This window comes from Anabrus simplex, chromosome 2, assembly GCF_040414725.1.
Source record: "Anabrus simplex isolate iqAnaSimp1 chromosome 2, ASM4041472v1, whole genome shotgun sequence".
NCBI lineage: Eukaryota > Metazoa > Arthropoda > Insecta > Orthoptera > Tettigoniidae > Anabrus > Anabrus simplex.
In genome coordinates, this window is record NC_090266.1 from 957,555,101 (window position 1) to 957,570,830 (window position 15,730).

Consider the following 15,730-nt stretch of genomic DNA (forward strand, 5'->3'; position numbering starts at 1 on the left):
TACCTGTGCTGTATTTACCAGATCAAACACATCTTCAACTATGTTGGTACTTACATCAGCTTTCCTTACGTTGTTGGTACCAACAAGAAACACTACCACCTTCTCCTTCCCCTCCTCCCTCTCTTCTACTTTCCTCAACATCTGCCACAACCTAATTCCTGGATATCACTCTACCCTGGTTCCCTTTCCTCCACACACTTTCTCCACATGTCTAACGATGGAATCCCCCATGATCAGAGCCTGAACCCTACCCACCTCATTTGATCCCCTCCCCTCCTGGTCAGTCCTATCTTTCCTTATAGCTGCAGAAGCTACTTCCTCCTCCCTTTTCTCCTTCCCATTAACCTGGTTCACCTATCTTTTCCTATCCTCTACTCTACATTTCCCTTTCCAACCTTTTCCCTTCCTCTTACTTCCACACATCTCAGCAACAGTTCCCTGTTCCTCATCTTTTCCCTGTTGTTCTACCTGGAGTGACTTGTACCAATTTTGCACAGGCACCTGTCCTGAATTCTGATCCTGAATGGAGCCCTTAGCCCGCAATCTCCTTCCCCTTAGAACATTAGACCACCTGTCTTCTACAACTCCCCCTTTCCTTCCCCTCCCCCTCATATACCTACTGTAACCTGTACATTGTTTGAGGGAGGCCTATCTTCCTTCCCCTCTACTGTGAGAATCCTAATTATCTCCCTCAAACTCTCCAACTCCTCCCTCATGCCCCTCAATGCCTCGCCACACTGACAGTTCCTACACTTGCACTCCTTAGCCATTCTTTACGGAAAAAATGAAAAGAAAGGGAAAAATAAAATAACTTATTTGAAAAAACAAACGTAGGGATATATTTTCTGGGATACTACTCAAATCATCTATATAACATCTGAAGAACCGTATTGCAAATCTATTCCTGAGCCTTTTGGTGAATCTTCTACCTGGCACACTAGCAAAGTCAACAGTAACTTAGAAGACAAAATACTGTGTAGTCGACATACTTTGTCCTTGTGGCAGCCTCCGCATGGGGGAAGTTGTAATAATAATAATAAAAAATTAGTCATACTCTATTTTTGTCTTACAACACCCTAACAGGATAAAAACTGCTGTTAATTACTGAATACCAAAAGGAATACACAAGAATTACACAATTCTAAACTGCAGTTAAGCCTATCCTAATTATGACAGAATTTTAGTAAGAGAGTTTCTACGGATACCTCTACTACACTGGTGCTACATAAATATTTTACAATAATAAAATAAGCACACTATATTCTAATAAGATATTACTTGTATACTACTGTACAGTACACTACAATAAATTTAAACTACATTCAGATGTATCCTAATTACAATACAGGTATCGTATGTTGCTACTATTCACAAACAGAAATGAAATTATCAAGTTTGAAATTTGTAAGAACTACTGTACTCAAAGATTACCAACAAAGCTAAATGCTTAGATAGATTATTATTAGTACTATGCTCTAATAGATACACACGAATATAGCAGGCAAGGTACTGTACTATCTAGATATACTGTATCTACACTAAAATTCTCAACTGAAATGTGGTTATATGAATACTTATCACTGGTGGATTAATATTATTTTCCCTACTACACGGGACAGAGAATAAAATTGTCCTTAAATGCTGAAAAATAAGAGGTCATCTACAATAATTTCTGTCAAACCTATGCCAGGGGCTTGAACTGCAATATTATTGGGATATAGGAATTTGATTATTAACTTTTACTTGATGAATACACAAGGGAGAAAAGTACAAGTATGCAGGGAACTAAGACTACAAATTATCAGAATAAAGTAATCAGCTGATTTTGTATTTATTTACACAACTACCATGTGCATGTAGCAACAATCGTCAACAATCCAAATACTGTTAAGTACCATAATTATCCAGTGAAACTACCGTGTATTCTCTTAAATTGAAGTTTACAGGCATATTGTGTTATTTAATTTAATAAATTATTACCTTCATGATAGTTTGAACGGATATCTATACGAAATATTGGAAAAGTTACGGTGGAAGTTACAATGAGTTATAACTCCTTATGATAATCTGCCTTTGTAAGTAATATACCAACGAACCTACAGATATTTCAAAATATTGTTTTAAAAGTTCATATTATTAACTAAAGTATTTTCTAAATCTAAATTCAAAACAAGGTACACCTAGCTAGCCTACTTAACCTAGAAAACATAATCTACTGAACACCAACTGAATTACTTGTTATAAAATTCAAATAAATATCAAATAAATTCGAATTAATATTATATAGGACATGTTTGCAAAATTAATAACTGGTTTGATAAAAGGCAGTTTGGGTTTAGGAAAGGTTATTCCACTGAAGCTCAATTTGTAGGATTCCAGCAAGATTAGCCGATATCCTGGATTCAGGAGGTCAACTGGATTGTATCGCAATTGACCAATCTAAGGCATTTGATAGGGTAGGTCTTGGGAGACTACTGGCAAAAATAAGTGCAATTGGACTTGACAAGCGAGTGACTGAATGGGTGGCTATGTTTCTAGAAAAATAGAACTCAGAGAATTAGAGTAGGCAAAGCTTTATCTGTCCCTGTAATAATTAAGAGGGGAATTCCTCAAGGCAGTATTACTGGACCTTTATGTTTTCTTATATATATAAATGATATGTGTAATGAAGTGGAATCAGAGATAAGGCTTTTTGCAGAAGATTTTATTCCATACAGAGTAATAAATAAGTTATAAGATTGCGAGCAACTGCAAAATGAACTCAATAATGTATTGAGATGGACAGTAGGCAATAGTATGATGATAAATGGGGTTAAAAGTCAGGTTGTGAGTTTCACAAGTAGGAAAAGTCCTCTCAGTTCTAATTACTGTGCTGATGGTTGGGGATCATTGTAAATATCTAGGTCATAATATAAGGAAAGATCTTCATTGGGGTAATCGCATAAATATGATTGTTAATAAAGGGTACAGATCTCTGCACATGGTTATGAGGGTATTTAGGGGTTGTAGTAAGGATGTAAAGGAGAGGGCATATAAGTTTCTGGTAAAACCCGAACTAGAGTATGATTCCAGTGTATGGGACGCTCATCAGGATTTCTTGATTCAAGAACTGGAAAATATCCAAAGAAAAGCAGCTCAATTTGTTCTGGGCAATTTCCGACAAAAGAATAGCATTACAAAAATGTTGCAAAGTTTAGGCTGGGAAGACTTGGGAGAAGGGAGACGAGCTGCTCGACTTTGAACCTATTTTACACTTTTTCTACTATGTATTAACTTGTCAATTTCCTTCTACATCAAACATTGACTACGGCTTTAAACCATCAATCATGTTACTTCTAATCCAATGATGCCTCCTTCTTTAAGTGAAACTATGCATGAACTTATCGTTGTATTAAGAGTTTTAATTATTTCAAAAACATTTTTATGCTGAACTGTAAATTTTATTGTACATACATCATTTTACAATACATTTTAGAATAATCTTTAACCAGGTACCTGGTAAAAAAATAAGGTTTTGATATCGATTGAAGATGCCTCATAAGAAGAGGCGAAACCTGTCTCATTATATTTCAACAATGTTTTAACTCATATGTTAACAATGCACATTGTATTGAATAGGTGGTAAAATATTAAATATTTTCTTATATATATCATAAGTGGTATATTCTGAGCTGTCAATGGAGAGATGGTGTGGGAGGACATCAGTAGACAAATAAGTTTGAGTGTGTCTATAAAAGTAGGAAAGATCACAATATGAAGATACAGTTGGAATTCAAGAGGATAAATTGGGGCAAATATTCATTTATAGGAAGGGGTGTTAAGGATTGGAATAACTTACCAAGGAAGATATTCAATAAATTTCCAATTTCTTTGCAATCATTTAAGAAAAGACTTGGAAAACAACAGATTGGGAATATGCCACCTGGGCAACTGCCATAAATGCAGATCAATAGGGATTGATTTACTGATTGTTGACCGACGGGTCGTATACAATTTCTAATCACTAAAGTCTGTACCAAAAGCCTGGATTCAATTCTAAACCTCTCCACAGTGTTCAAATGGAGTGAGAGTAGATGATATTGCTGCTGATGATGATCCATCCGTCGGTTGGAGATGTAAAGCCTTAGTGTAATTCAACAGGAACAGGCTATGTGCTGATACTGGGTTTCACCCTCTCCTTATCATCATTATCATCATCATCATCATCATCATATCATCCTATATCCAGAAACGCAGTTTGCAAATGGGCACCAAGCACAAAGACCAGGTGAGCCGAACATGTCTTTGGACACTCCTGGCAGTAAAGACAGTATGTTAAAGAATAATAGTATATTTGATTTTACAAAACTCTTTTAATAAACCTTTGATGAAGAATCTATTCTAATTTCATTATTCGTTAGTCTGTTATGTGTACAGAGCTTTATTCGCAAATCTAGCTCTTCCATATATCATTTACAGTTATAAGAAAGACCAATCTTTCCCACTTCGCCTGTTCTGACAAGATTTCCTTCACTCTTACCCTGCTGGGTGAGTGGTCCAGATGGCTTTCTGGGTCCAATTTGGCAGGTGCAATCCTGGTTCAGTCCAGCAGTATTTGAAGTTGTTCAAATTATGCCAGTCCCGTGTTGGTACTAACATAGTTAGAGAGACATAAAACCAATAACATTATTCTCACTCACCCTCTGTTCGTCCACTCCAAGATTGAATTCACACATTCCACAACTCTTCTAGTAAAACTTATGATGCGCAACATTAACTTCAAGTAAACTATTTTAACTTGGTACATGCTCATAAATTTATCCAACATACATTGACTACCTTGCATATGAAAGACGTAAAAGACTTATACTCATTATACTCCTCTATTCCTATTCTCTTAAAAATTCACATGGTAATTCCTTTTTGTTTCTTTTGTTATTGGTGTTATTTCGCACCGACTCAAGACAGGTCTCATGGCGATAACTGGATGGGAAAAGGGGAAAGAAGTGACCCTGGCCTTTCTTATGAAACAGCATCAACATTTGCTTGGTGTGAAAATAGGAACCAGAAAACCATGTTCCGGGCTGCCAACCATCTCTTGTCTACAAGCTAAAAGCTAAATGGCCCAAACTGTGACTGTGATTCTCATGCATCTCCCTTGGCCATGAAGGTGACCTTGTGAAATAAGAACATTACATATAGCACAGTGTTTTATCCCCTTGATTTGAACCAATCAACTTGCATTCCATAGAGGTCATCCTATTTTTCTTATGTGTGGAGCGTAAGCTATTTAATATAATATGCTAAATATTCCATACTAAACCTAATCCCTTTCCTTCATCAACTGTAATTAGTTCCCTACTCTCTCTCCCACTCAGGTCAATAATAATAATAATAATAATAATAATAATAATAATAATAATAATAATAATAATAATAATAATAATAATAATAATAATAATAACAACAACAACAACAATAACAAATGTCTTAGCCAAACCTTGACATATGTGACCTACGCAATGCCCCCACTAAACCACTTCCTTTCCACCTCTAGTCCAGCCAACAGTTCATGATATGGAAGTATACATAAAAACCCTGTTGATATTCTCTCTTCCACTGTCCATCCAAGTGGTGACCACGTTCAATGTTCCTTAACTTTGGAGATCTCATGGATCTCGCACTGTTTCAATCTGATCACACCGTTGGCCCTTAATTTTAGTGCACTACTACACAGAAACAGTTCAGAGTGATGTTCGATTCCTTTGCAATATTCTTGTAGTAACTCTGGAAAATGAAGGATTATGTTGTGGTGTTAACGGAAATTTTCACATCAGCACATGCCTCCCCTGGCCCTGGAATCTTAAACTATACTGAGCCTTAATGAAACATGGGTCCCCGACAAGAACTTTTGCACAGATAGCATGAAAGTAAGGGTCGTATACCTCATGATGAGCAAAGAGCTTCAGAAAATCTACTAACCCCAAACATTCATGTACTGTATAACCATGTTTCATTCAGGATTAAATTGCTTCAGTTCACTATATTTTCACATCAGGATTTTATTTTCACTTTCTGATGCAGTGCTATATCTCAATAAGATAATTTCCCACACTGAAGAATAAATTATTTACAATCAGTGCATGAGCATAAATTAGTATTTTATTTATTGGTCAAATTATTTATCCCTGAGTAACTCACCTCTTGGCTTAGATTTGCTACATCTTGATGAAGAGAAGACACTTGAGTATCTAGTCTTTCAACGCTGTTCTTAGTCTGTTGCATTTCTCCCCGTAGTTCAAGGTTCAGTCCCTCCAGAGAGCCTGCTCGATGACTCCCTGCTGCGGTTCCTCGTTGTCGTTCACACACAGCTGTTATTCTCTGACGTCCCAGGCGTCCAAATCCAGTATCATAACTACGGCATTCCTCTAACCTAATATGGAAGAACGTTCTGTTAGTTTGGTAAAAATAGCATATGGTACTTCAATGCAGAATTTTGAAATTATTTACTAACAACATTTCATGAAATTTATTTATAAATTTAAAATATTTTAATCATTCCATAAATAATTTATTTGCAACTTAGGAATTTTAAAGTTAAAATATGAGACCTCCACCTACTCAATACTGCACTTTACAAACCAGAGACCTAATAGACATGTATTTTAAAGTGTAACAACATCGTAGTATTATGAGATGTTTTATTCAATAAGCAAGAACCATTTCATGTCTTACTAGTGCTAATGATGGCTCAAATGAGCAGAAATACATAATCTATAGGATTTAGCATAGATACTACAGTCAATACAGAACTGAAATATGAATGTCATATCTTGCAATTTAGAATCTTTGTCAAAAGTAAATATCTTATATGTTAAAAGTAACAAAACCAACATACCAAAGTGAACAATACTTCAGTCCGCAATTCTATACATATAAAATAAAGTCCCTGGTAGGTGTGTATCTGTTTGTGTGGGCTAGTTTTGAGAACTACACCACGGATTATGACACAATTTCACCACTGTATTTTAATCATTCCATAAATAAATGATTTGCAACTTAGGAAATTTTAAGTTAAAATATGAAAATATGAGGGAGGTTTAGGTGCACAAAACCTTAATCTCACAAAAGGGAACAAAGGAGTGGCAATTCTAGTGAAGCAAGTCAATGAAGGTAAAGGTCATCCAATTATATGTCTACCTGCAAATATTACCCTTCAGAAAGCATTTATATATTACAGTTTGCAATAATACAGCTAACCTCAAAATTTATTTGAAACCACATTTTCAGATTAATAATATAACCCTTAGCAAATTAAATTGTTTATTCAAATCATTAATCTTAGCAGGATAAAAATACCCCTTATAAAAACTATGTAATTTTCAAGTATAGTTTAGGAGTCATTGTCATTTTAGTGAAAGTGTAGGCATGGTTTAAATATCATAGGGGCAGAAAGGAGTGAGCTAACAGGCAGGCAGCTGGAAGGATTTTGGAAATACATCGCGGTGAGCTATGTAAATACACCAGGATGATAAACAAATAATTTTGTCTGCGATGCAATTTCATAAGCCTGCAAACGCAGGGAAGGTCACCAGTTTAGGTTTAGGTAAAATGTTTGTAATTGCACATTTGTAATACAACCTAGAATAAGCTCATTTCATATCCGCTAGGGTTCTGCTTAGAAGGACTTTGAAATAAGAAGCATAGCCAGTCTATACTTCAAATTGGAGGATGTTTTTTCTGCAGGTAAGGTACACCTTCTTGTTCTTTCATTAACTCAGCATGTACTGAAAAGCTAAGACATATTAACACATGAGTAACATGTCAATAGTATTTAGGCTATGATGAATCTGTGTATGTAATTTACAGTGACAACTGTCATGTTCCTGATACTTTCTGCTTCATTTCCTTTTTCATTTTATTTTGTCCTCAGTCCTTGGACTGGTCCGATACGGTTCTTCAATCCATCTCACCTTACTCAACCCTGCCCCACTCTTCTAATTAATCTACACCTATGTAATTCCCTCCCAAGCTTTCTGAGGTGATTCCGTGAACGTTAAGGCATAGAGGAACATTTTCCATGTTATATTTTTCTGACTTTTCAGTATTTAAGGATTCCTTTGTAATTAACTATAAATTATTTTGAGGTATTCAAGGAGTGTTTTTCACCTGGCATGTATTTCCTAATCATGTATTATTTGGCTCTATTATACCTGATGGATTCCACTAATAGATTTACTCTGCATCTTAGTCTCCAATTTCCCAGTAGGATGAGAGCCAATGAGGATATTGTCCACTTCAAATTTGGCTATCATTAGATTATTTACGACAAGTCAACATTAAAAGTTTTATTGTTCGCTGGGAGCTGTATGTGGAAAGCTGTGTGTGAGCACCAAACTGGTCTCTTTCTGTCGTTCAGAGGGACAATGTATTGATCCATGTTCGACTGAGTGCAGGGTAGATCACGTGACAAGCCAGTGTTCCCCAACGAGCCATGCGCCTGACGACCTGTGAGCAGGTAAGCTTCTAGAAACAGCCACAACCAATTACAAGAGACCCCGTGAACCGATGATCGTCTCTAAAAAAAGTACACACCTCCCGAGCGAAGACTATAAAATGTCATGTTCGCAGTAAATCACTCTCTGCTGCTTTGTTCTGCTTTGCTCTACTCTGCTCTGCTGCTGCTCTGGTCAACGCTACTCTTTCATCGGAACCACATGGGAGAAAATTTCAGCCGTGCAAGCAGACATCCGCTCTGCTAAAATTAGTGCAGTTTTACTATAAAATCTTATGGAGTGAACCTCAACATTAGCGACCTAAGTTTATTTCTCCACAAGAACATTTAGTATTCCAGCGTGTGTGTACACATTTTAATATCTGTTGTATTAGTTACAGCCTACACTTCTGGAACGTGACAAAATTCATCCCAGTGAATTGCCATGTACGTCAAGATGGATTCTTCCTCTACAAAGTGCATCTTAATTTCTTTTTTTTTTGCTAGGGGCTTTACGTCGCACCGACACAGATAGGTCTTATGGCGACGATGGGATGGGAAAGGCCTGGGAGTTGGAGGGAAGCGGCCGTGGCCTTAATTAAGGTACAGCCCCAGCATTTGCCTGGTGTGAAAATGGGAAACCACGGAAAACCATCTTCAGGGCTGCCGATAGTGGGATTCGAACCTACTATCTCCCGGATGCAAGCTCACAGCCGCGCGCCTCTACGCGCACGGCCAACTCGCCCGGTATCCATCTTAATTTCATCGTCGGACGTCTACTGCTGTGTCTCCATGACCTTCTAAACATGTAAGGCACTTCTGGTTGGAGAGGGTGACCGACCGGGGAAAATGCCTGAATGACTGACTGCAACCTGGAATCGAACCTCAGCTAAACCCGAGTACCATTTTTAACTGTTTATTTTCTTTCTCATCTTTGTAAAACTAGAGGATCTTTCTTCTCTAAATCGTATCTCTATTAGTTCTTGTTGTAGATTGAGTTATTTCATTTTCCATTTCTTGAGGTGTCATGGTAGTCGAGTTATGTGTGTGTGGCCGAAATTTGGAATCTATTAGATTAGCTGTGTAGTCTGTCTTTGAATGAGTTCTGATACATAGGATTTAGACAGATTTAAAAATCACTGACCACGCGATAAACCTCATTTGTTTATCTGTGATATTGAAAATAATCTGGATTGGAGTTACGTGTAAAAATTGTGAGATAGGGTCGAATTTAGTGTCATTTTCAGATCACTTGCATTCTTTAGAATCGAGTCATCTAATGTCATGACATTTCAGGAGGCCTGATAGATCTAATAATCACTTAAAATAATAATAAATTTAAGTAAAGATCGGGTTAAGAATGGAATTAAGTGGTCGTGAGCTATAAATTATCTTAGATTCCTTATATATGAGATTTAATGTGCTCAATTCATGATGCGCCTGGAATGTGGCAGTCCTGCAAGATATTAATTGAATACTTTATTAATTGGAGGATTTATTAGTGAATGACTTGTTGCTTGTGCCTTTGGGAGCACAATGTGATTTATTATAAGTGGAGCACACGTTGAATACATTTCATGAATAGGGAGTAATAATAATGTGATTAAGGCTCACGAACGCTATATTTGCGACTGTAACCCATGTGATGGTGATGACTATGGAATTCTATTAGAATCCTCAAATTAATTTCAGAAATTTAGATAAATCTCTGTCGCTGTTTAATGAGTACTTCATTCAAGTGATACCACGAATTTTGATCACTAGCCAATATTGGAATAAGAATATTTCCAGACACAAATTCATCATCTGGATACTATTGACGCGACCATGCTAAAAATAACGAATAAATTTATAATGGCAGGATTCATTGTAAATAGTGTATATAAAAGTACATGTTTCCTTGTGTGAATGTGGTGTGTATGTGTATTGTAATTATGAATATTTTCCAAGTTTTCGTTTGTTTAGTGTAATTTAATCTGGTCGTGCATTTATTGCAACAGCACGGATTGTGTTCAACGTTGTTTGCCACCATGACGACTTGTTTAGCACACCTTAAGGAACAATTTGATAAGATTAGTGTCGAGTAAGACCACGCTAGGATTTAATTTACTCTTTCTAAAAAATTAGATGAAAGATCATCGAGTTCATTTTTAGCAAAGGCAAGCGATTTGTAAGTTAATTTTTAACTAACTCACACGTGGATATGAGAGAATTTTCAATGCATTTATATTAAAATCCCAAAATATTTTCAAACTGACTTGAAACTTCAAATGCCATGCAAATATAAATTTAATGTTCATAAACGGCATAATCAACTTGAATTTAGGTGATAACGAGTGATGATAATAATAATAATTAATTGGAAGGCTACTTGATTAAGTAAATGTGAATTGTAATTACCATGAGAATTATTTAGTGAGATACACTAATTTATAAACACAATCATGTGATGATAAAAGTGAAATGCTACACAGATAATGTTGGAGATTAATAATAATAATAATAATAATAATAATAATAATAATAATAATAATAATAATAATAATAATAATAATAAATTTTGGATTCAATTTTGATTTTCCATCAGAATGTCTACTAGTGTTATCAATGGATATTATACACTTTAGTTACTGAAATTCATCTGAATTCAACATTGACCATGTGTTGATATTGCTATAAATTAATGGAACCTTAAGTTAATTTTATTGTGGAATAATAAGCGAGATAGCTGCCTACTAATTTTGTGTAAATTCTTATTGAAGACTCTGGATACTTTCATTTAAATATTTTAATTTTTGAAGGCAGTGAAGGCCTAATCTTTTGTTAATTTTCATTCCAGAACAGTAAAGCTGGAGGACGAGGATTACATTTTGGTTGTTAATTATTACAGGAAGACCAGACATTATTGTTACCGTGTTTTTGTGGTAGTTATGCGTGAAAGAAGGTGCGGGTGTGAACGGGTCTCAAGCTACGAAATTATAGTGCATGTAAAATTAACAAGGTTATATTTTCTTTTCCAAATAAAGAAATAACAATCATGGCAGGTACAGAGTAGCAAGGCAATAAAAATACAATTACAATATTTACAGGATTTGGGCTTCCAGCCCCAGCCTCACACTTCTTGAGCAATTAGCCCAGTTTTACCCCAAACACAAGTTTCAACAGAGGGGCAGAAAACCCCATTCATGCCTAGGAGCACTTGCTCCAAAATACACAGTAAGGCCTCCTTGAGGCATGCAGAAAACCAAATCTTCGGGAAAAGAGCAACTTGCTCTCAAAATTCAGGCCTGTCAAAGGCCACACCTAATTCCACCTTCAAGCTGTCCTCCAAGGACATATACACAGGGGTAAAATACCCAACCTACTGAGGTCTATTAAATGAGAAGAAGGTTAATTACATGACCTCTAAAATAACAATTAGACAGGAGGCGATCTGCACTCCTAATGCATTTGTTTTTAAAACCTAATCTGGCTCTAGGCCACTAATGCAAGGGCTAATCCCATACTACAGAGGTGACTTTAGAAAAGAACAATTTGCTTTACGTTAACGAAGAATAGGTTGAGAAAGATAAGTTCACCTCAAAACAATATGATTGGGAGCTCGAGAGGGTTAAGCACTCTCTATCCCGATATGCAGTTTAAAGATAGAATAGATACATTTTAAGGAAGGTTACATTATGGAAAAACTTCGGACCCGCCCCGAGAGTTAAACTGCTGAGCTAGCAAAGAAAGAAGTTATTAATCGGCCATTACCTTGTTGTTGACCGCTGCCGAAGGAAGAGGCGCTTCCCGCCCCCTGCTATGTACTTTACACACTGAAAGATGGAACAGAAGTGGCGCAGAGACCCTCAAATCAGCAGTTTATATACTCTCGCGGAAAGTTCGAGGCGTTTCAGGAAGGAAAACACCCGCCCACAATCTTTTTATTGGTGGATAACGAAAACCCCTACACAAGATGAAGAAGAAACACATTATTGGTGGAAAATTAATTTAAGAAATTCGGGATTGGCTAAATTCAAAACAAGGGGAAAGAAAGGGTTAATATTGCCAACTTAAACAATGACTGAAAGAAATTTAGCAAAGAACAAACTTTTGAAATTAAATTTTCTCCCAAAAAACAGTTCTTTCACTCCGCACTAGGGTGCACTATTGTTGATCTTCAGTAGTGTCCTCTAGAAGAGAAAGTTTACACTTCTTACTACAAGCAAAACAAAAATACGTCGAAAATGACACAGTTCGAAAACTCCAAAATTTCCAGGTAGTGCCATCTTCTGAGAAAGTAGAAAATTAATACCGTAGATAAAGTTCAGACTTCCTCCAGCAGAGGAGTTTCAACTGGCGTACATTTTAAATTAGCGGCGTGGAGGTGTACCGCCCGGTACAGACCTCCCCCCCCCCCCAAAAGTTCCTCCAGGGGTGACACATGCAATTTGTTTGGAAACAAGGTCCAAGTTTTGATGTTGATATGGAGATTAATTGCAGAAGTATTTATAGGATTTTCTTAATGTGGTTTGATTCAGTTTCAAAATTTTTGTTGTGACTGGCGAAGTAAAGTCTTTATGTTTGTAGAAGTTGAATTCAGAAGGAAAACTTTAGTTTTAAAGTTGAGGAAAAATTTTCTAAGTCCACCAGATATTGTTGTTGAATTCTCAGGTATAGTAATTGCTGATAGTAACTGTCCATGTAGTTGATGTTGATTAAGTTGGATGGCCAGACCGGCCGTTGCGGCTTGCGTCCAAAGGCGGCCGCTCGGACCCCACAAGTACCCTGAGATACCGCTCGCCCGCACTATGAGGGGAGCAGTGGTGTTGAAGCACGCCGCGCCCGCGGTGAACATATACAGGCTGCGGGCAAGTAGTAGGTCGTGCGCCGCACATCAGCCTTGGCCGGGAGGAGAGCTCCGGCTCGCCGTGCACATGTCGTCCTCGCTGGGGTCGAGGGGGCCCTTCCTCTATCCCAGTCGCGGCACGGCGCCGCGCGGCTGCGGGGGCACTGAAACATTAAAACTAGGCGGCAGAATTTGTTGGACCATCATCTTTTTTGAGGGCACAGGCTTGTGGAGAGGTTGAGGGGCCAGCGGCGTGCAGATATCCATGGCATTAATTAAGCCACTGTGTAGAGTGGAGCAGGAGACGGGAGCATGGTAATGGCCGTGGCAAGGACAGGATGGCAGTTTAACGGTTCGGGGCAGGTTTCACAAAAATGCTTACATATAAAGCAAAATACTATAGAAGGGGCAGAAAGCCTTAAAAGTGAAACTCAAAAAAAAATATATATATAACCTTCATATTCCTTTCAAGATAATATGAGGCAAGTTAGCACAGAAATTATACAGGTTTCACCTGCGACAAGTGAACCCTAAATATCCTCTCGGTGGCTGGATTGCTTAATAACAACGTAACCGGCGTAAGGAAATCGAGAATGACACACGGCCCATGGAATCTGGGGGCAAGCTTGCCCGCGGGAACAAAATTCTTGACCATTACTTGGTCACCTACCTTCAAAGGGGTGGGTCTCCGTCCACGATCATACCTTTCCCTAACCTTTTCATGAGACACTGTAAGATTGGCTTTAGCCTTCTTCCAAAGATCTTTAATGTTGTCCGGATCTATTGTCTCAGGTAGAATGTCACTCAGGGACCAGAGGTTAGAGAGCGGCGTGTTGGGAACAAACTTGAACATCAAAGAGGCTGGAGTAAATTTATGTGATTCATGAACCGCCGAATTCAAAGCAAAAGCTAACCAATGCAGGGACGTGTCCCACCTGGAATGATCTTCATGATGATAGGCAATAAGCGCGGACCTGAGATTACGGTTAACCCGTTCAGCCAGAGATGGTTGAGGGTAATAAGCAGAAGTAGTTACATGAGAGATGGACAAGTCAAAACAGAATTTACGAAAAAGATTTGATGTGAACGCCTTAGCATTATCAGACACAATATATTGGCACGGACCAATAGAGGCAAAAATAGAATTTAAGCAAGTAATGGTGGACTGAGCGGTAGCCAGCTTAGTCGGAAATAACCAGGAAAATCTTGTGAAACCATCTACGCATACAAAGATGAACTTGTTGGCATTTCCCTTTGACTGGGGGAAGGGTCCTACATAATCAATATACAGGCGTTCCATGGGGCGCGACGCTTGATGCGAAGACAGAAGGCCTACCTTGGTGGACATGGTTGGTTTACTGAGCAAACAAGATTTACAAGCTTTTACTAGTTCACGGATTTCACCGTCCATACCCTTCCAGATGAACCTTTCACGAATCTTTTCACGAGTTTTAAAGATACCAAGATGCCCTCCTAATGGGGTCTCATGATAATACTTGAAGATCATAGGTACAAAAACAGCTGGAACGACAACTTTCATCATCTTATCATGCCTCGATGGGCAACATAAAACACCATTCCTCAGAACATAAGGGACAACATGTTCCCCAGAAGAAAGGGTTTCCATTATCGGAGCCAGCCTCGGATCTTCACGCTGGTATTTCTCGATATCCCTAAAGAGCATGGGAGCATCTGTTAAGATGGCATTAACATCAGATAGCATGGACTCGGAAGGAGATGAACTATCGACCGGTTCATGGTTCTCAACGACGTTGGAAAACATACGGCTGAGTCCATCAGCAACAACATTTTCGGTACCTCTGATATGCCGGACATCGAATTGGAAGGCAGAAATACGGATGGCCCAACGGGCTATACGACCAGTACGACGCGGCCTACCTAAGACCCAGCTTAAGGCTTGATTATCTGTCTCCAGGTCGAATTTGACATGTTCCAGATAGAGACGGAACTTCTCTAAGGCAAATAAGACTGCCAACCCTTCGAGCTCATAGATAGAATACTTGGCTTCTTGAGCCGATAGAGTCCTAGATGCATAGGCGATGGGTCGCCTCCCTAGTTCAGTCTCTTGAAGAAGGACTGCAGCTACTGCTGACGACGACGCGTCGGTTTGGACGATGAATTTCTTCGAGAAATCAGGCATAGCAAGTACAGGGGCATTACAGAGAGCTAATTTAAGATCTTCAAAAGCGGCTTGTTGAGAAGGTCCCCACTCGAATTTGATGCCTTTCCTACGAAGAAGGTTTAAGGGCGCCGCTCTATTAGCGAAGTTAGGAATAAACTTCCTGAAGAAATTGACCATACCAATGAATCTGGCGATACCTTTAACGTCCTTGGGAGGTTTAAAATCACGGATGGCCTGTGTTCTGGAATGATCGACGGCGACACCATCAGGTGACACAATATGCCCT

General features: G+C 38.2%; 1 protein-coding gene across 1 annotated transcript in view; it reads right to left on the bottom strand.

The window, feature by feature from the left end:
• Elk (Eag-like K[+] channel) overlaps positions 1 to 15,730 on the bottom strand; it is an 826,503-nt gene that overhangs the window by 6,125 nt on the left and 804,648 nt on the right. Inside the window, exon 13 of the mRNA XM_068226348.1 lies at positions 6,181 to 6,412. Coding sequence (XP_068082449.1) covers positions 6,181 to 6,412 — 232 coding nt within the window. The remainder of the gene's footprint in view (positions 1 to 6,180; positions 6,413 to 15,730) is intronic.